Here is a 22,608-nt window from a genome sequence, read left to right on the forward strand (position 1 = left end):
CATTATCAGACCCATGAACTCTACTTACCTCTGGGATTTCTTCACTCAGCCCAAGTCGTGGTTTACCAGGACCCCATCCTGGTCCTTTAAATATGACAGAAAACTTATTGAAGAACCCAGGTGTGGCCCAGAATGTACTCCATATGTAAACTAAATGGTGGAACTAGAAGAATAAAAATACAGTTTAAAATAAAAACCTCTTAACAGAAAATTAAGTACAATAAGTCATGTATTTCATTGTACTGTTTAATGCAATTTACATATTTTAAAAAATATATAGGTCATGTACACTTTCATTAATGCTAATTTATATGTAACTGCATTACAAATTACAATTCATTCTATGAATTTATATACCTTCAAATTTAAATTGTATTCTTGTTAATATTTCTGGAGCTCCACAAAACTATAATTCTGAAATTAAAAAACAGGTAAATTGTTTAGAAACTCCACAATGTAGAAAAGTGGGTTAAGAGGCTTTGCTTCCAATGGAATTAACTAGGAGACTGTGTACTTAATATTCGTGTCTAATGGCATATATTTTATGTTTTCTTATTTATTTCTCATCCTCACCTGAGGATATATATTTTTTGATTTTAGATGGAATATAAAGGGAGGAAGGGGATGATGGAGGAAAGGGAGGGAGAGGGAGAGAAACATTGATATAAGAGAGAGACATCGATAGGTTGTCTCCTGTACATGTCCCAGTTGGGGAATGAACCCATAACTCAGGTATGTGCCCTGACGGGGAATTGAACCTGCAATCTTTTGTCATACAGGATGGCACCCTAACCAACTGAACCACTTTGCCAGGTGGCTAATGTCATGTTTTCTAAAGTCTTACTATGTGGATATTAAGTTGGTCACAGAAACATAAAATATTGCATATGTATCATATATTTGAAAAATAATCCTGTACTATATTGAGTTATAGGCAAACATGTTGTAATAAGGAAACATACTGAAAGCTATTTCTGAAAGTAGAGTTCTGAGTATTTAATAGACTATATTCTGCATAAGAAAATATAAAAGTTTGCTGACTGAGTCAAAAGTTTGCTGTGAAGCTTATAACAGTAATTCACAATCTTTAAATAACACACATTTGACAGGTACTGAAGTCACAAGTACATCCATACCTGACAAGGACCCAATAACCATACATGATAAGTACCCAACAAATATAGCTACTAAGATAATTAGCTATAAATGCCACACTTGTCATCATAATGCATCACAGGATTAAAAATAATCCTAGAGGTTGAACATCAGCTGCAGAATCTAGAGATGAGGTCTATTATAAGTGTAGTAATATACTGATATGGAAAGAAGTTTTAGCTTGATCAGAATTTGTGGAGTTGCTGGCATTTTAACAGTCTCTGAAAGAATTCAAACTGCTAGAGTTAAAAACATGGCTTTCTAAATTGCTCAAAATATTACAATAAGGAATCTTAAGCAATTAAGGAAGCTTTTAGGATTTAGTGAACCAAATTTGATGAAAAAGGAACTGTTAGATGGGAATTTACTCTGGAGTTTTGCAATAATAATAATAATAATAATAATAATAATAAGAAGAAGAAGAAGAAGAAGAATACAGCAAGTTGAGGTGTTTAGAATTCATAGCACAATATATACCTATCTGTAGCGTTATTTTGAAAACTGACTGAAATTTTATTGTTATCATACTAGATACAATCCATGAGAAATACATGGCAACATTTTAAAATCAGGAGTACTTTCTCACTTATTTGCTATCCAATGCTCTGAAATTCTCGGACCTCAAAAGAGAGCAAAGTGAATTGTTTATGCCAAATACTAAGGGGGAAAATTTCCTAAGTTGCTCTTTTATGTTTTTGAGAGAAAGGTAAGAGATTTAGCTGAATATATAGGAATATAAGTGAAAGTAAATATATGTGTTTGTAGGTTCTGGAACTCAGTTATCACAACTTGCTGATTTGACATTTCTGATGATGTGAGTGAGCATGTATTAATAGAAGACTAAACCTTAGACACAGTTGTGACAATCACTATGCAAAAAAATAAATAAAATTTATGTGAGGAGTAGATGCCTGGAGATTTGAACCTGACTCAAACTCACAAGCAGCTCATAAATATATGTGACGTCTAAATACTATCTCCAAACCCTACACATCTATTTCTGCAGGTCATGGACACTTGTCATTCTCTTATTCTGTCACAACACAAGCTGCTTTTAATATTCTCAATGTATTATTTCTAAATTGGTTTCAATTCTGTAAAGTTTATTATTAAGAAAGAACTCTGAAGTACTTCTTTAGTATTCTTCTGAGAGACAGGTTTTTAATAAACCTTGAGAGAAAGAGAGAGTGGGGGTGGTGGTGGGGAGAGAGACCAAGAGACACAGAGTCAATTGCTCTGTGGTTGAGAAAAAGAGAGAAATCATCAACTATTTCTTTTGAAGTGCGAGATAAAAATGCCCTTCACTTGAAAAAGGAAGGCAGTTGGCCATGGCCTTTTCGGTAAAGAGGCAGGAGGGAGTAAGTTTTGGGCTTCTCCTGGAACCCATCTTGGCTGAGTTTGCTCTTGACAAGCTGTGCATCATTGGGTGAATTATTTAAATCCTGGGAACCTCAGTTTCACCCACTGAAAAATAAAAAGAACCACTACCTCAAAAGGTTTTCGTAATGGTTCCGTCAAATATTTGCACTGAGCTGTTAGCAATGCTCTACACAGAGTAAAATAAATATCAATTTATTTTATTTTAACTTTCTTAAAAATTTGAAGACGTAGGTTTGAAAGCAGACCAGACAGGAACCTGTAATTTTCTCCTTCCCAAAATGCTGTAAACCCAGTCTCTGGGACAGAGCTGGCGTTGACCGGCCCCTTTCGTGTTCCAAGCATTCTTATCTTTTTCTCATTTACGAGTCCCTAACCCCAGGAGTGTTTGAGGTGGGGTGCTGCTGACAGATCGGAGCTTCACAGACATTCCTAATTTCTCTAGTGCCAACCATGGAAACCGGTGGACAACCAATACCACATGTCTCACAGCAAAGCGGTCCAGTGAACCAGCCTTTGCAGGTGAAATAGTGTGCAGACCCAACCAGCTCATAATCGCTCCTGACACGGAGGCCCAAGAAGACTGGGGCAAAGGCCTCATGCTGAATTTCTAACCAGAGTCGTGCAGACACGAAGCAAATATTTTTCTTACTGTGGGATCAGCCTTAATTATACATGTTGCTGCTGCTCTTTCTGAATGCATGAATACATTTCAGATCTATGCTGAGAAAGATTGTTTGCTAAAGAGCCGTGCTTTTTTTTCATTCTAGGCTGTAGAAATATTGAAACATTTTAATGAATTGTTTTCTAATGTATTTTGCCCAAATTGATTCAAGTCTTCCTGTAAGTGGCAGATTTATTTTCAAATTCTTTTACAGTTAAAATTCATTGCAGGGTATTGCCATTCACTACCACCTTTTAAAACTGTTTTTTCTTTTCAATGTGAGCTTTCTATAGAATATGGTCAATTCATAAAAAATAAAACTAAGTACATTACCTGCACCTTGAATGCATCAAATGTATTAATGGGATGTGTCAAACCATATACAACTTTTTTATTTTCTGCCTTGAATGTTCCTGGAAGATAAACATTCAGGATATGAACTTTTGACTTTTTCAGAATTAGGAGCTTATTAATTTTTTTTTAATTCTGGTGATTTTTACTTACCAAAAATTCTATCCCATATAATAAGTGTGCCAGCATAATTTTTATCTATGCAATAACGGTTTCTGCCTATGCAAAAGAGATTTAAAATGTTTTTTAAAAAGTTATACTTCTTGGAACAACTCTTCTTGTATTTTATTCTATCATTCATTTTTTTTTATTTAATCTGTATTGTATTTTTTTCACTCCCATTTAGTTCCCTTATAGCTCCTCCCCCAGCAATCACCACACTGTTGTCCGTGTCCATGGACAGGGACGTGGACATGTCCTTTTCCCCTTTGCTCTATCGCCTTGTATTTTAGAATACATTAAGAAAAATAAGAGTTATGTGGCAATGATTTTCCTAGGAATGTTTTTTCACTGATAGTACTAGCTATTGTTTGCTAGTAAAGTGAGTTTTTATTTTATTTTTCAATTAATTTTACTAAAAAGAGCAAAGATTTACTTAAAACTATTAAGAATTATCCCAGAGTTTTAAAATGTACCAGTAATTTTCCAGTTTTTAAAAATCTTGATAATTCTCAATTCTATTTTTAGGACTATCAACATAATTATTAAAAATTAAATGGCTCAGAAAAAATTGGCACTAATAAATAAGATCGATAATACATGTAATTCGTGTTTGTTTATATGTTTATTTTGAAATTTTAAGTGCATCTTTTCCAGGAAGAAAATTTTCTACTTAGAATGAAACATTACTACCTTTTAAAATAATAAAATCCATAAATGAAATTCAAAGTAACCTCCATTTTTTAATTTACTCATAACACACATGATATTTTTTCTGTTACAAAGTATTCAAATTATAACTTAAATAGCTGGGCATAATTTCTTTCATAATAATAAAAGTGAAATGTATTCAATGATTGTAAATAAGATAAAGAATATCAAACCACCAACCAGTACTCCAACAAACTCACTGCCTTTGTACTTCCTCATTTATTTACACACCTTCCCTATGTGGAGATGGGCATTTAAAAGTGAAGATACCAGGGAAAATCTCCCCCAGTGCAAAAGTAGAGTGGAGCTGGCTACACTGATGCACACCCCCTGGTCGTACGCAGTGTACACAGTGGCTCTCAGCTGGATGGGGTGGCACTTTGATTCTCCGGGGATATGTGGGGATCGCTGAGGGCACTGTTGGAAGTCACACTGCAAGGGGATATACTGGTATCTGGCATGTAGAGGCCAACATGCTATAATACACAGGACCATTCCCTTGTCCCCAAAGAACTGTCTGGTCTTCTTAAAATTAATATTAAAATGTTAATAGTGCTGAGGCTGATATAAAGCGATAGGTGTGGGAAGGTGCTCTGAAGCCAAACAGGAAACTCGCAACATTCCTCCTTCACTGTGGACTTGCTCTGCTCCACTCCTTGTGTTTCCTTTTATGTGGAGGGAACCCCAAGAGTATAGCATCCTTGGCTTCTCCACCCCCCTCATTAATGACTCCCCGTGGTAGGGGAATGACTGTTGAATTTGGAAGGGGAAACTGAACATGTGCAGCCCGACCTCGCCCTCTCCTCTTCCCCAGGGAGCGGGAGCTTCTGCTCTGCTTGCTGCCATGAGAAAGGGACCTGCGCCGGAGGGGAGGAAGACCTGCAGTGCTGTCTGATTTCTGAAAATGTATAGAAACAGAACAACAATATTCTCTTATCACCAGCTTCCTTTTCTTAACAGTATGTTTGTGAGATTCACTCGTGCCATTGCATGTCACAATAGTGTAGGTGTTGTCAATGGGATGTAGTTCTCCATTACATGACTAGTCTACAGTTTGTCTACTCTACTGCTTATAAACATGCAAATTAGGTCTCTTTTTCCACATGTTACCAGTGATGCTGATATGCATATTCTCATCTAGGTCTTTTGGTGCACAAATGTGAAAATTTCTATTATTTCCTACGCCAGTATCTTTAAACTTTATGCACCAGCCACTTGGAATTTTCTCTTTGTCAGGCAAATGCAGTACATGTGGAGTTTGTTCACAAAGTTTAAGCAAGGAAGTAAAGTGTTGCTTTTTACGCTTTCCTCAAATGCCCACAGTTTTCAAGACCAGGCATTCTCTGGCTCAAAACAGGAATGACCTCAGTATAAGGTCAAGGAGTGGCCTTCAAGATAGAAAGGCCACTCAGCTCTCTACCTCATTTTTTTCACTACAACTGAGGATATTTAGGCAAAAAGAAAAATCCAAAAGCCAGATATAAAAAAGTTGTTGTTGGTGGGGTTTTTTGTTTGTTTGTTTCCAGTCCTTGTTTTGGAGATGAGGCTTGTCCAGATTTAAATGAAGAAGTGATACCTATTTGCACAGTGTGTGCTGACTCTGTTGGGTAATTTTGATGAAATGATGCAAAACAAATAAATTCAGTTTTTAAATAAATGAAAGAGGAAAGAAAGAAGATTAAATTTCCTTACCATGATGAACCCTATGATGGCTGGGAGTATTAAGAATAAGTTCCAAAGGACCAAGGTTATCAATGACCTGTTAGAAAGAAAAGGAAGATTTATTTATCCACATAGTTATTATTAAATGTACATGTCATACTTAAGTATTCACATTAAAATGCCACATAGGTTAAGACATATTGCAAGTTTCAAGGTTGGCATCAGAATAAAAAAGAAAAATTTCCTATCAGCTGATATTCACAGAAAGACAAAAATAAGCTCATAACTCTACTCAGAGAGTCTGCTGTGAGGTTAAGAGCTAGAATGCCTCAGTTTAGTTCCTGGATCCTTCATTTATTACCCTGATCTTTAAAAAATAACAAACTTTTTATAACTCCATTTTGTCACCTTTAAAATGGAAGTAACAGCAGTATCTACATAATAATGTTCCAATAATTTAAAATGGTACTATTGCCAAGGCATAGTTCTCTCATTTTATTTTTCACCTTTCAATGATGTCTTTGATGATTTTTGTTAGCACAGCACGAAGAGGGAAGAGAAAATTATACTGGGTTTGGTTTCACCCAGTAGTCATCTATACAACAGCATTCACTATTGTGGCTATCATCTGTTGCATTAGGGTCCTCGTGCTAATTCAAATAAAATCCTAACTGGTCTCCTACCTATAGATACAACACCTACCAGTGTATCCTAGAGGCACACGTCAGTCAAAAGGGCCCCCCTTTTTTTACAAGCAAATACTTTTCAAAATCTGGTACATAACACTATAATGTTCTCTTGCAACATTTCTCAGCATGAACCCTCTGTTTCAGAGTCTACAAATTCTGAGGAGTAGAGGACTCAGGTAGGCGTCATAAACGAGAATAGCAGGCCATGGGTAAGAGACCTGGTTTGTTATGTAATTGATATCAGGCAATGTGAAAACCCTTTTAATCTCAATTGCATTGTTCTTTCTTACATCCACCATAACAGGTAACAGTATATTTTACTTTTCTTTACCAGCAAAATGGATTTAGTAGAGCCTACCAGTGACAAAATTAATATATTGTTATGATATTTTAAGAGGAGAAATAAGGGAAGGGTCATCAAGGACCATGTATAATGGATCCATGGGCAAAGCCAAAGCAGGGAAGTATTGAGGGTGGGAGGGGCAGGAAAGTGGTGGCGGGAAAGTGGAGACAACTGTACTTGAACAATAAAAAATAAGAAAGAAATTACTCACCTCCAGTGTTAATTTCATTTAGAGGACATATGAGTAATAAAGGGGTAATTTAAATGATCCTTAAAGGACGAAACCAGGCCACTGCCAATCATGACACTGATGTGAATTTAGCGGCAGGTCAGTGACACGGCGGGGGGGGGGGGGGCGGAAGTCAGAGGGAGAGGTATTTCAGACACTTAACAACCAATGTCGTGTGGGAGTCTTTTCTGAATTCCGATGTGAATGAGCTAAACGTAGGAGACATTTTATAGACAATGTGGGAGACTGATTATAAACAGAGTATTACATGATAAAAGCACTGTTTTATTGGGAGTTATAAGGCATGGTCATTGTATAGATAATGTAACTGTTTTATAGAGCTGTATAACTGAAGTATAGATGACATGAGATCTAGGTTTTGACTCAAAACATTTGGCAATAAAAATTAAAATAAAAAAAAGAATAGCTGATACAAATTAATCAAAACCAGAATGATTTTTGATGGAAGTGATGGAGATACATAAATTTATCCCATTATGAATTCTACTTTTCTACATGATTTGAAGATTTTGAAGATGCAATAGAAAGATATTGTTACTGTAGTAATACTAGAATAATGTAAGTGCTCAGTTCAAAATGTTAATGAATCCCTAAAGTCCCAAACCTACTTCTAGATTCCAAGTCTTTACATAGCATGGTTTAATCATTGTTTGACAGTCTCTGACATCAGAACACCCAATTTACAAGTGCTTGAAAAATATGAAGAGCCACAGCAGCTGCACCACCCTCGGCTCATGGGGCCTGTATCCTACTGAAGGGAAGTCATGGCCAAGTGGCCACAGAACAGTGCTGCATCCGACCATGGGGTGAGTGCCAGCCTCTCCTCATTAGACTCTCTGTTAACATGTCTATGGGATTCTCAGCTCCCATTATAGAACAGACAGAAACGTCTGCATGCAAAGGATGTGTAAGAGCATGTGCTTTATGTTAATTTAGGCCTTGCTTTCTTCTAAAATGAAATTCTAGTACCACTGTTTAAAGTTATTTCTATGAGAAATGCATTATGAAATGCCAACAATAGACTTTTTGATTAATTCATTGAACAGAACTCATAGACCAAGGACTAGCTATATTTTTTTAATTTCAGGAGTTCAAAATACCATGACTAGATAGTTCTTAAAGCAGATAGCATTCCTATGAAATAAGGTATTATGTCGCGAATACAGTATTAATGAGCCAGAATTGAAAAAGGAGTAGGGAAAAATAACCTTGTATTATATTGTACCACATTGCTTCTGTACTTGGTTAGAAGTAGAGAAATTGTTTTGTTAGAACAATATTGGTTGAGAAGAAGAGTGGTAATGGATGGAGAACAAGCAAGTGGGGTTTCTCAGCAGTCAGAACATTGAAATCTGATGCTTTGGCTAGGCTTTGTCTCTGGCAGAGAATTAGATGGGAAAGAAGAAAACCATTTTATCCTTGTTTGTCTCTTTGGTGCCTAACATGTGTTACAAAAACAGACAATAAAAGGGGATGGAGGAGACTACATGGCCAGCTTCTGCGGCACAGATGCATTTCTGAACTTTGGTCCTAGTCTGTGTGGGCAGCCAGATTTAAAGCCATGAAAATGGTGAGTGCATTCAGATGACTGGGACCTTGGTGGAGTACATTATTATTTTTTTTAATGTCAAGCTCTTTTCACCAAAGAAAATCTTTTACTCCTGTAAGCTAAAGCATGGTGATATCAATATTGAAAGTTCCTTTTTTGTTAAAAGTTAAAAGCCAAGTACAACACAAGCAACCACAGTTATATTTCTTGGTAGTGCCTCTGAGTACCTTGGAGTTGGGAAAGACCACCTCAGTATTGGGGGATGATTCGTCATTCAGTCAGCCCAGTCAGTTCTTTTGTGGAAAACCCTTCCGATTCAAAGTCAAAGAGAACTTATTAATAATAAGGGTGGGCATAACAACTCAATTATTGCCCACTTTTGCAAATTCAGTCATTTAGCAATTCAACCATAGGTAGCTCTGAGTCACTTCAGGAAAATACTGTGAAAATAATTGCAACTATTTTCATTTTTTGAAGTAATTAGCTTTATTTTTATATTTAAATTAATTAATTTAAATTATACAATTTTAGAACATACAGAGGACTTAAAATAATATAGTCTGATACTCTGTTATTAAAAAATTAAAATGAAGCTCAGATGCTAATTTCTACTAGTGCAAGTTCAAACAGCTTGGGAGGAACCCCTAGAGTCTTTTCAATTTTAGCTTAAAAATCTATTTTTCTATCATCTTGTGTTTAAGAGATACAGCAATTTTTCTATCAAATAAAAATAATTTAATCTCTTAAAACTGTAATGAAAATGGAAACCAAGTGTTTTTTTTAATACATTTTCATTAAAATGAACCCATGGATTTATAAAGTGCAGGGATTCCAACTTCTGTACTGCCCCTCATGGAATTGTAGGTGATTTTGGTGTCTCCTAGGTCTTCAAAGCAATGAATTTGGTAGTTTTCTCTACAGTTTTATCACCTCAGGACCATGGATGCCTAGAATGGCCATGGATGGGCTTCATAATGTCAAGAACACTTTGTCAAATCTTATGAATATGTGTCTGTGAGTTTTGTTCTTTTCTGGGAGGTATATTACCCTTGTCCTCATATAATAGTCTAAGGGATACATAGCCCCAAAGGTTGAGAGCAGAGGATTTTAGATTATTTTATTTTCTCTTCTTATATTTCTAATTTCCATATTATTAAAACTTAAGTGCTGATCTCAGATTTCAAAAACCAGTAACATTTTTTCTGCTTACTTTAAACAACTCATTGTTTTCCAAAAGATCACTTCTTAGTCTATATTTACTTGTATAATAATAGTTATAGATAAAAATAGAAGTAATTTTATAACAATAAGCTCCATGCATTTTACTGATCAATTGTATCCAGCAGGAAAGCTCTGAATCATTTGCTGACTGGTCTCAAACTCATTTCTCCCTCCACAATTTATGGTGGGGGAGGGAGGAAGAGCTAAATTTAAAATCAGAAAACAGGGGCTACGAGACTGTGTCATCTTCTCATTGACTCATTTTACTATATCAAAAGAAAACCTCAAACAAAAGTATCCTCATAATGAACTAAAGTTGAGTTCCAGTGTTCTCATTCTTCCACTTCTAATAACTTAACCTTTCCACCTGTCCTGTTGGAATTCTGCTCTTCCTTCCAGACCTACCTAAATTTTTAAAAACTCTTCTTGATTTTTCCAGTGAGAATCTCGCTCCCCTTTCTTTGGCTTCACATTGACACATAATTCATCTTTATATCATTGCCAAATTGTTCTGTGTTCTAGTTATTTGTGTTCACTTCCAGTACTACAGTATTTGCCATGTATAACATGCACCCACATTTTTGGCCCAAACTTTCAGGAAAAAATCTTTCATTTTAATTTTTAACTCAATTTTTATTTATTAATATTTAGAAGCAAAACTAATCATTGTATTCCAGGATATTGTTTTGCATACAGCTATCATTATTGCTTTCTAGAGTTATACTTTTAAGGCATAAGCATAAATTAAAAAATTGAAAGCATTTATATAGGTATGGCATTAGTACTAACCATGTGTAATGTGCACCCTTTTTTTCCCTAAAAAATGTGGGCAAAAAATGTGCATTATACATGACAAAATACAATACATTGCAAGTTCCATGAGGCAGAGATGGTGTTTCACCCTCCCTTAGTTTTCTCATAGCACATAGGGCATTGCCTTGCAAAAAGCGATTATTCAACAAGACTATATTGAGTAGATAAATGCACTTCACTGCCCTTATGCCTTTCTAGTACTGGCTCTCAAAGAGGGGTGGTTGTATTCCCAGGGGGACATTGGGCAATGTCTGGAGGTATTCTTGCTTTTCCCTGCTGGAGGAAGTTCTTCTGGAAACTAAAGAAGAGTGTATTTTAGTAGTGCTAAATATCTTACAATGCACAGGACAGCCTCCCCCTGCCCCCAAATAGAAACTCTCTGGTCCAAAATGTCAACAATGCTGTGGCTGAGAGACTGTTTCATGGGTATAAAATGTCTCACTGTGCTTCAGTCTTTGCAGTTCAGGAGAAGATGGTTGTATAATTTCTGCCTTCTACTTTGGAAATAGGACGAAGGGGTGTATTAGGAAGTAAGCTTGGCTGTCACTCACAAGGCTAAAGGCAAACATGAGTTTGGAGGGCCCTTAGAGTTCAAAGCCAAGAAAGCAAGTCTGAGCATGAACTGTGAGCTAGTGAATTGGAAAATAAGATAAATAGCTAAAATACCAAAAACTGAACATAAAAATCACAGAGACTGGATGAAAGCACGGTTGAATTCTGTTAATCATTGGCGGGTGAATTTCTTGAATTCTTTTTATATTCTTTCAGTACAGGTTTGTGTGGGCTTCCGTTTCAATGACAGGAGCCAGAGATGAAAAAGATAGTTTCCACATTACCAAGTGATTTTGAAATTTCTTCTGAAAGTTCTTTTGACCCTCTCCTCCTTGCCTTCTAGTTGCACTCAGTTGAATGACTCAGAAATGAAAAGTTTCACGAAGCTTCCATTGTATTCAGGTTATCATCCAGTAATAATTTTGCTCTGGAAATTGATAAACTAAGTACATGTGGTAAATGAAACAATTAAATGCCCACTGTGAACTGATTGCAATGAACTCTTTCCATGACACAGTTCTCTGGAGTTTTCTGACTGCCTTGTATTACCTGAAAAATGCATTTCTATAGGTCTTTCCAAATTGAAATAAAAAATCGCTTAGAGTTGAACTCTGTGTGGCATCAAAATAAATATTCTAAATTAATATCATGTAAAATTATTTCTTATAAAATTAACTTATTTCATTCTATGCATTTCTTAGTTATTTTTCTGATTTTTCTGATTAGAAAACTTTGATTAGACTTTGTAGCTCAGTTGAGAGTACAGAAACAATTAACCAATGGTCAAGTTGAAGGACAAAACTTACTTTTAACAAAAATATTTAGTTAATTCAAGACAAAGGGGTTTTCCCTGAGTTGCTTGGGAAATTGCCTCCTCCTACCTCACTATGACTGCTGAGGTTGGAGAAAAGACATTCTAAATATAATTTTTAAAAACTCTTAATTCTATTGTTTAATTTTAGAGTAATATTGGGAATGTTGCACTTATCTGCAAATGGGTACTAAAAATATTGGAATATATTATAGAGAGGAATAAGAATATTTATAACCACTTACTTTTCAGAAAGAAGGCTAGTTTCTAAGTGTAATTACAATGTTCTTTTCAAATAAGAGATGCTTACAAATATTCATGTTTCCTATCTGAAAGGGAAAAATCATAATAGGGAAAACATGTCCCCAGAAGCATGTGCTTTGCAGAATCCTCATGATAAAAATGAACGTGCCAACAATATGACAAATGCTGAGGAGTGACTGGGTTGGGGGTGAACTGAAGTGAAATCTCCGTAGTAGGAAAATGCCTGCATTCAGATGAGCATAGTTTAGAGTAACCACATTGACTGTAAAGGCTTTTCTTTACAGCGTCACACATGATTGATGTTTCAGAGTGACCCATACTACTGTGGGTCTCCATGTTTCACTGAAGTCAGTGTTTGAGAGAAATACTAAACCAGCTCCTAATACATTTTTCATCTGATATAAAAATCATTGTTATGTTATATTTAACTGAGAAATCTATGCTTGAAGTGCGGTCTGAAAACGGCGAAACGTTTCAGGTAAATTAGTGAGAAAATTCAATGATAACCCAAACTAAAATTAAATAGACTAATAGTTATACCATGATTAGCTGGGTTTTTTCCTAGTCAACATTTCTTCCTTTTTTTTTCTTTCCTTCCTCTCTCTCTCCCTTCCTTCCTTCCAATCTTCTTTCCTCTCTTCCTTCTTTTCTTCCTTCCTTCTTTCCTTCTATCCTTCTTCCCCTTTTTCTTTTCCATTCCTCCTTTTTTCCTTTCATCTCTCTAAGTATGTGTACATGCGTATTTATATGTTAAAAAATATTGGAAATTCTTTCACTTGGAAATATCTTTATAATTAACTATAGGTTCACACATATCTTTTTGCAATTACAATGGGTTATAAATATTTCTATGATCTTATAATAATATATTTTAGCATGTTAGTCCCATCTGTGTATAGAAACTTCTTACTGAACATATGGAAGTCAAAATAATTTATGTGGATTTAATCTATTCAATAGGTATTTATTGAGTGCCCATGTTAAAATCTTCTGAAAGATCACAGGGTGGAAAAATGGAAATTATAATTTAGTGACAGATAATTTAACTATTCCTTAGCTTCCAGATTTTATTATTTGAATATATATATACAAATACATTTTTCCCTCTCAAGAAAATCTATAACAATTCATTTAAACTTTTAGAAAAAGGATAAAATTTATGAATACTATGTTAACATATTAAAATTACTTCTTATAATTAAAATTACTAGAGTTAGTTGATCTCGAAACATTCATTATTTTCCTTGTTAAAATCTTAATCAGTGTGAACATTTATGGATGATTTATATTGTAGAGAATCTCATAATAGAATGGAAAAATAAAATCTTAATTACATCCCCCACTACTTCTGCTGTGTTAATTCAAGAAAACACACTCAAGTATTTAGACAGATGGCAGTGGCAGCCATATTTGCCTAAGATTTCTCTACAGGGAAGCAAGACAAAGCAGAGTTCTTAAAAGATGTGCTTCTCTGCCTACTTTCACACTTTGAAATCCTCAATAAATGCTGATTTTTTTCACAGCTAAATGTTTTCCTATCTGATTAGGCAATTTTCTACTTCAGTAAGCATGCGATATGGAAGTAGCTAAATTTCCACACTAAGAAGTGAAAAAACAATATTTTTAGTTTGGAAATAAAACAATCTGGAAGAATCAAACTACTGAGATCATAAAGAGCTTCATAGGGAGTATATTTCTGATGAATCCATACCACAGGGTTAAAGAGTTAAAGGCTTAGTTTTAAGAAGAATGAGACTAGGCTATATTTATACAATAAACAACAGTTTTAAATGACTGTTTATAATAAATTATCTTGAAGGCTGATTCTTGTCACTTAAGATTGTATTATTCCTCAAATAAGAGAATAAGAGCTGGACAAGTTAGCATTCTAAAAAAATTTTCTCAGCTTACATTTTGGGTAACACCTTGGGCTTTTCCTTGGAAAAATGAATGCACATAGCTGCTGAGTGTGTTTCTTCAAAGGGAGGTGGATTCCAAGTGACTGTTTATTTTTTAAAACACCTATTAAATTGACAAAAGGAAAATGGGAAATCTTCACAAGCATAGTCATATAAAAACTTCATTCTTGTGTGACACTACTTTATAGTTAAAAGTTTGGGCACTCAGTAAGAAAATGCACTACATTATCATTAGTGGTAGTAACATTTTGTTAAAAGAAGGTAACTGATAGATTGAGAGGTTAAATAGTTCTTGTTCAAAAATCCAATCAAGGTGGTCATATGATGCATGCTTCAAACATTCAACTCATTCTAAAACTTAGTACATTATGGTTGCCATTATGGTCAAATTCCCAATTTCAGGTGTTGCTTCTACATTCAATAATCAACAAATGTTAATGGATTACCAGTCACATACCTGGCACTGTTAAGCATTAGATACTTTCATGAGTAAAATATATAAATCTGCCTATCAAATCTTACGGTCCCATTATTTCAGATCTGATTGTCACCTATCATAAAGTTTGGTCTGTTAAAAAATATTTGTATACTAATCTTTTAAGGTCAAATATTATGGAATGAATTCTCAATCAGTAGATGAGAAGAAGCTACAAGTATCTGTTTTTCTTGTTTATTTGCCTTATGTCATTTGCATATTTTCCTTCTAAGGACTAGCTGAAGTGTATCTGAACCTTATCCCCTAAGGAATTTTTTAAATCGGTACACACTATTTTAGTCACTTTGGAATGTTATAACTAAATACAAAAAGCTGGATGGCTTAAACAACAAAAATAGAGGCTAGGAAATCCAAGATCAAGGTGCCAGCAGATTCAGTGTTTAGTGAGAACTGCCCTCTTGATGCATCTTCTCTCTCATGCCTCTTTTTATAAGGGCACTAATTTCATCATGAGGCTTCCACTCTCATAACCTGATTACTTCCCATATGCCCCATCTCCAAATATCATTACATGGGGGATAAAGGCTTAAACATGAATTTTTGCGGGACATAATTTAGTCCTCTCTAATCCAAGTCTTTGCCGTGAGTACTTTCTTTTTGTCCTCCTGTTCCCCACCTCCAATTACAATATATATTACAAAGAATATAGTTAACACAATTGATTAATTTATTAATTAAAAATGTATTTGTTGATGGTCATTCAAATTTTAGACAATGGAAAAAAGATGAATAAAATATTGTCTTTGACTTCAAGAAGTTAATGAAATCTCTACTCATGGTGCTCAAACCACAATGCATCAGTGTTAAGTCTAATTCCTTAGGGGAGTTTGTTCAAATGGAGATTCCTACCCTCACTTACCAGAAATTTAGATTCTGTGGTTCTCAGAAGGGGACTATCCTATATTTTGAGCAAGCACCCAGATAATTCTGATGTGTGTGGTGACTCACAAGAATTATACTTGCTTCTATTCCAGCTCTGACTTCATCTGATAATTTTAATTTGTAGTCTTTGGGCTTTTCTACAATAATTGTCATTTTTAAACATATTATTTTCAGGACTATACACTTAATATAAAATGACTTCATTAATCCTCATAACACACCTACAGAGAAGGTATAATGACCTTAACAGATTAGAAAGTAAGGTTAAAGAGTTTAAATAACTCTACTAAATATTCATTCAACAGATGTTTCTTGAGCTTCCATTTGTAGGCACCCTTTTAGGTTCAGGGAACACACTAGTATAAAAATTTCTAATAGAGGATAAACTTGCTTTTGGTTACAAAACATGTACCATTAGCCATTCTGTCTTACTACTCCTTTGTTCCTGAGATGTTCTGCTCTCTAAATCTGATACACAGATGCTTATCTAATTGCTTATGTGTGAAGGCCTCAAATTCTAGCCCTTTCACAACATGTCTTTGAAATGATGAACTATGAATTTTTAAACAATACATTGATGAACTCCAGGAAGCTCAATAAAAATCTTTTTCTGAAGTCCCCCACTCTTTGGAAAAGAGTTGCTAGAATCCAACAGATTTTTGAAGGAAGTTGGGATCCTCAAAATGCTACTAACAAGGGGTGACAATTCAGGTCCAAAGACTGGTCTGGCCTCTTTGTCTGGCACAGAGTAGGTGCTCATGAAATATTTTTTGAAATTGTGAACCTTAAAGACATATATGTATATAATACATGTGGGAAAACACTACAATTTCATACATGAATAAGCACTTTGGGCACATTATTTTAAAAGGTAATTGTAGAATAGAACAGAATATCATTTCTAGAGAGAACATGTATAGGATTTGGGTTAAAGACTGGTTACAAAGAGATCAAAGAGACAAGGTAACACTAAGATTTGATCTTGATGTTGACTTTAAGGGGCAATGGAAGCAAAGAAGAACAGCTGATTTGAGTCATAATGAAATACGTTTTAGACACGTTGACTCAGGGTGATGTCAAATATTCCTGTGAATGTGTTAAGTGAGACACTGGAAACATCGATCATAAATCCTTATGAAAATTTGCATTAGAGCTGTAAACTAAATATGTAATTATTTAGAGACAGTATGAAAATGATGAAGTAAATTAAAAATTTTTAATTATTTTATTGTTGTTCAATTACAGTTGTCTGCATTTACCCCCCACCACTCCCTTTAAGTAAATTACATTTTAAAGGAAGAAGAATACTGAGAGAAGAGGGAATTGGAACAAGAAGTTCAAAGAGGAGTAAAAGGAAGTAAGGAAGCAAGGAGAGCAAAAGTGCTAAGAAATGTCCCAATTTATTTTAAGAACAAATGGTGTATTAGAGTATATACTTTCTGTAATAAGAACTCAGTAGGAAGACACATGAAATTTTATTTTGGTTAAAATAAGTCTTTTTCAAAAGTATATATTTTGAAATATAACTTACTTCTTCCTCAATTTTTTTTTATAATTCCAAAAGATACATATTCATAACTGTCCAAAATTCATACTCCCTACAGGGATATAGGGCACAGATATATTTCATGTAGAAATACAAATATATACACATATAACATATTTATTAATGTCTAACACTAACAATTATCAAGAATAGATAATAATAATTAAACATTGTAATGTGTATTATTTACATTGTATATAATATGTGTACATATACACACAAGCATATATTCATATAGTAGATGAGGGACAATTTTTGCTATTAAAGAACTGTGAATAATGGGAGAACAGAGTTAAGTAACAACTACAATACAGTAATTTAAGAATTAAACTTAGTCACTATTAATTGGATTCTCCCCATATGCAGGAACTAGTGTGTTATCTCATTTATGTCCCTCGAAACAGTTCATGTTCTTAATTATTAGCTGTCAATACAGATATAGAAATAAACACAGGAACAGTGTGAAGAAAAGTGCACTTAGCTCTAACTTGGAGGTAAAAAAGACATTCCAGAGAAAGTGGTAATTGAGTTGCATGATGAAGAATGTTTGGAAAAAGAGCTTCACAGAGGGTATGTGTAAATACTGAGAATGAATAAGTGTAAGCTGTGTTTAGGGAGCAAGAAGCAGTGTGGTTTAACTGGACAAGCTAATGGGGTGAGAGTGGAAAGATAGGCAAAGCTTATATTCTAAGGGCTCTGAAATCTATTCATGGATTTCAGGTGTTCGATTTTATCTTGTAGAGAATAGAGCCATTTAAAATTCTTGTTGAAGTCTGTTCTCATGTTGGGATTGTTCTGATATTTTGATTCTAAAATGATCATCACAGTTGTTATATGTAAATATATGGGAGAAGGAAGGGTTTGTAGGAATAGAAAAGAACAGAATTCCATTGTAATGATCTATGTAATCGATGATATGACTATAAATTAAGGTAAGGCAATAGAAATAGGAAGTTGAAGAGAAATTAAAGACAGTTTAGCAGGAAACTTAAGTGTATAATGAATAATTTAAGAGCGTGGAAGCATGTGCTATTAAGAATTATGGCAGAAAAATAGGAATACATTGGGGCAGTTCTGGTCAAACTAAGACATTTCTAAAAGATATAACATCAAAGATACCACATACAGATGAGAAAAGGAGAGAGAATTGTTGACCAGGTTTGAATTATGGATCTACTGGCTGCCACAATATTAGACAAGTTTCTTAATCTCTTCACAGTTTCAATTTCCTTGCTTTGAATGGGGACCATCGGGTTGTATGATGATCAAATAACTATGTCTTATAAAATCACAGTGTAGTGACTGACACACAATCTGAGCTATAGAGATACTTGCTCTTTAAAGAGTAAACACTTCATGAAGAAGAGGAGATTTGAGTTGGACCTTGAAAAACATATAGAATAGTTATGTATAGAAAATACAAAAAGGAGAGAAACTATGATTACATATCAGGTATATGTGGGAAATGGGAAATGGTTTAGATTGACTGAATTGCATGGAACACACAGTGAAGTTTTGTGTATCAGAAGATCAATTTGGAACACAGTGCACAAAAACACAAAATGCAAAAAATTTAGACTTGTAGTCACTAAGCAATGGAATATCACCAAAGACTTTTCAGGAGGACTAGCCTGTGAGAATACATTAAGTTTGAACAGGAACAAGTACATGTTTGCAAAGGTCACACAGTAATTTGGTACAGGCAAGATGACAACTAAGTTCTGTGTGAACTGACCCCACAGCCTTGATCTTTACACTGTGCCAGATAAGTTCTTAGAAAGCCTGTTGCCATCTGCCTCAGAATACTGAGGCATAACTGAATAAACACACTGTTTGAAGAGGAAGAGTGATGAGTGAGCTTGTCTTGGCCAAAACACAAGCTCTGGAGCCAGCTGTGTTATTTTACATAAACTGTAGAATCTCAATATTATTCACTTTAAAAAGGATGGTATTTGTCACAGAATTGGTGAATATAAAAATTCCAGTTTTCTAAAATTGTCTATTAAATTTCTAGAATGATTTCCTGCTGCATGTATTTCTACATGTACCCTTAAAATAAAGCCCCATTAACTGAAGTTACTTGAATTTACATTCATTCCTTACAACCTGTAAAAGTTTAATTGGCCTTTAGTGATTCAAATTGTTTTATGGAAATTGTATATAGAATTTTTGCTTGGCATACACTGGATGCTAACACACAGTGGCTATTTTATTATAACATTAAGATCAGAAATGACCCATCTACACAAAACTTTATAATATAGTGGATAAGAGCAAGGAATATGGAGCCTGACTACTTGTTACAAAGTCCTGCTTTTATATTTACTAATCATGGGACCCAGGGTAAGTTACTTAGTATATTAAGTTAGGGTAAATAGTATTACCAATTCCATAGAATTATTGTTAAGATTTAATGAGATATTATTATTTGTTAATGCTTACGATACTTTCAGAAAAATAGTACATTCTGAAGAAGTATATACAAAAGGAAATAAATAAATACATAGACAGACGGAAATGTCATCCCAACTTTTCCTCATGACACACCAAACCAATGATAACTGTCAATAACTACGAGTTTCTGGCCTGGGATGACTGTAACTGTTTATTCTCCCAAACTTGTCTTTAGAATATGTATATGTATATGTATATGTATATGTATATGTATATGTATATGTATATGTATATGTATATATTTCAAGCTAAGCTACTCTACCTTCATCCAAAATGTTCCAGTCTTTACTCCTTTTTTGTCCCTGTCATTTATCATTTGCAATACAAGGAATGCAATAGGCATTCAGTGAATGCCTGTGGAATATAATAATTTCAATATTTAAAAAGATGTATTGAATTTGGCAGATTTCACACTTTTGTGTATTGATTACTTTTTGAATTTCAGAAAGAAAGATTATAACAAAAACCCAAACAATGTACTTCATGATCAGAATCCCATGAATCTGGATGTATTTTTTCTAAAGTAAATTTGTGTATTAATTAATCATTTAAATCTGAAATCCAAATGTATTTATTTATATCAATAGTTTATACTAAAAATATGGATTTACATTAAAATTGTTATAGAAGATACCTGAATAATTGTAGCTGATAGCTGGAAATGGTTAGCATGTGAGACAAAATAAAAAGATATCTCAATTATAGAAATAGATAATGACAATAATAGTACTGAAAATGAAACAATGCTATGCCATTGTATTATTCTGATTTTACATCTGAGGAACAGAGGCACAGGGAAGAACAGTGTCTGAGGTCATAGGGAGAATAATGAATGAAGTCAGAGTTTGAATTCAGGCCATGTAGTGACTTATGCCACAAAAGAAAAACACAATTTCTATTATGACAATAGTGTTACTTACTCTTATCATTTTATTTACAAAAAAAGCACTTGAAATGAATGATTGCATTCACAATATCCATACCTAAGTTTTCATAATTATAGCATCTAAAATATTTAAGAAAGTACTTTCAGGTATCATCTTTCTTTATGAAAAATAAATAATAATTTTATAGTGAAAGAGATTTCATGGCTAGATTAATAATGTCGATACCGTTCCCACCTGTACAGAGAACAAAATAACAGCTGTAGAAACTGGAAAAGAACTAAATGTGTTTCTCCATGGCCATTAAAATATTATGCATTTTAGTATTTATCAATGGTTTATTAGAAAGATGGAATAAAATAGATATACATACTTAAAATAAAAATAAGGTTTTTTTTCCAGGAAAGGGTCTCAAGCAGACTCCACAAGAATTTGAAGACAAAAAAACAACTGCCAGATAGCCACAAAAAGCCACAGTGTTAGACACAAAAGGGTGATAAGCAAAACACTTTAATTAGTCATATCCTTTAAAAGTCTGATATCTCTGCTCATTCTGCTATTGTTTTTGCTGCTCTAGGGCTACATTTTCCTATTCCTCTCTATATCACCTAGCTTCTAAAATTTTTTGGCTTCTATTTTCACTGAAGTTATATTACTTCACAGTTCTACTGCATATTTCTTTTGCTTTCTAATTTTGTCCATTGCATTGCTGCAGTTCTAGATTCTGATTTCTGTTGACCTTTATGTAGTACAAAAAAAATACAATTGAGACAGTTGATGGCATATACAGTGTGGCTAATGAGAAGACCTTGTTTTCTTCATAGCTTATCAATTAGGTTACTGATGGCAATGTTTGTGTTTTATGGATATAGTTGGCAAAGTTCTAGTCTTATTAGCTTGGGAATCAGAAATTGAACTTAGATCTAAGGGCTGGTAATTAAAATGGGAAAACCCTCCCCTCTCACCCCCCAATCACAGAAGGAGGAGCCACAATATCAGCATGCAAATCTCCCCCAAACCTGACTCATGAATTAAGAGTCTTGGCTGACTCTTAAATAACCCATGCGTAAAACAAAGCACTAGGGAACCTGGTGAAAAGCAGGAAGGTAAATAGCTAGAAAATTCCTGAGCAGAGATTTCAACTGCTGCCTGTTGTTGCCAAAACAGAAGTTAGAGTTCAAATTCTACCAAGTAAAAATGGCTTTGTAATAAGCCTTATTTTAGGATTAAAGACTGCGAAGGATAAAGAGTATGCCCCAAGACTAAAGACTGTAATAAAAAATCTACATGTCATAACAAAGGGTAAATCAAAGACTCTAAAAATTGGAATGGTTAGCTAATTATTTAACTGCTTCTTACAATAAAATTAAGAAATGGTGAACAGAGTATAACATAATCTAGAGCCTACAATAAACTTACCATAAATATTGGCTAATAATAATAATGTTACTAGACATATAAGGCAGAAAAATGAGATTCAAATCAAGCAAAAAATATAAACGGTCAATTGAAATAGACCTGCACATGACTCAGAGGCTACATTTAGCAGACAAGAATTTTTAATTAATTATTATTAAGGCTTAAAGAAGAATATAGTAATAATAACTGACAAATGGACAATGTCAGCAGACAAATGAAAACTATGTATAAATAAGTAAAAATTCTAGGACTTAAAGGGTAATATGTGATGCAAGAAATCTACTAGGTGGGTTTAATAGCAGCTTGGGGAAAGATTATGAAAGGGTAAATAAACTTGAATACAAATTAATAGATATTACTGATATCTATTAATCAGCCAAGGGGGGGGCAAAAAAAGATTTGGAATGGTGTCCAGAATTCAAAGTGTATAGGAATAC

The 22,608-nt window shown here is 34.2% G+C and overlaps 1 protein-coding gene across 4 annotated transcripts in view; it reads right to left on the reverse strand.

Moving 5' to 3' along the window:
- The window catches only part of AGMO (alkylglycerol monooxygenase), a 290,586-nt gene that overhangs the window by 142,165 nt on the left and 125,813 nt on the right, over positions 1–22,608 (reverse strand). For 3 of the 4 annotated variants that reach the window (XR_008389639.1, XM_037163903.2, XM_053655047.1), the window contains exons 6-9: positions 6,110–6,176; positions 3,701–3,766; positions 3,530–3,609; positions 29–163 (exon numbers count right to left, since the gene is read on the reverse strand). Coding sequence is in view for 3 of the 4 variants with exons in the window: in XM_037163903.2 (XP_037019798.2) it covers positions 29–163; positions 3,530–3,609; positions 3,701–3,766; positions 6,110–6,176 (348 nt within the window). In the remaining variant the exon portion in view is untranslated. The remainder of the gene's footprint in view (positions 1–28; positions 164–3,529; positions 3,610–3,700; positions 3,767–6,109; positions 6,177–22,608) is intronic. The other variant, XM_037163905.2, reaches the window with a different exon arrangement.

This window comes from Artibeus jamaicensis, unplaced genomic scaffold (genome assembly GCF_021234435.1).
Source record: "Artibeus jamaicensis isolate MK-2021 breed Jamaican fruit bat unplaced genomic scaffold, CSHL_Jam_final contig_923, whole genome shotgun sequence".
Classification (NCBI taxonomy): domain Eukaryota; kingdom Metazoa; phylum Chordata; class Mammalia; order Chiroptera; family Phyllostomidae; genus Artibeus; species Artibeus jamaicensis.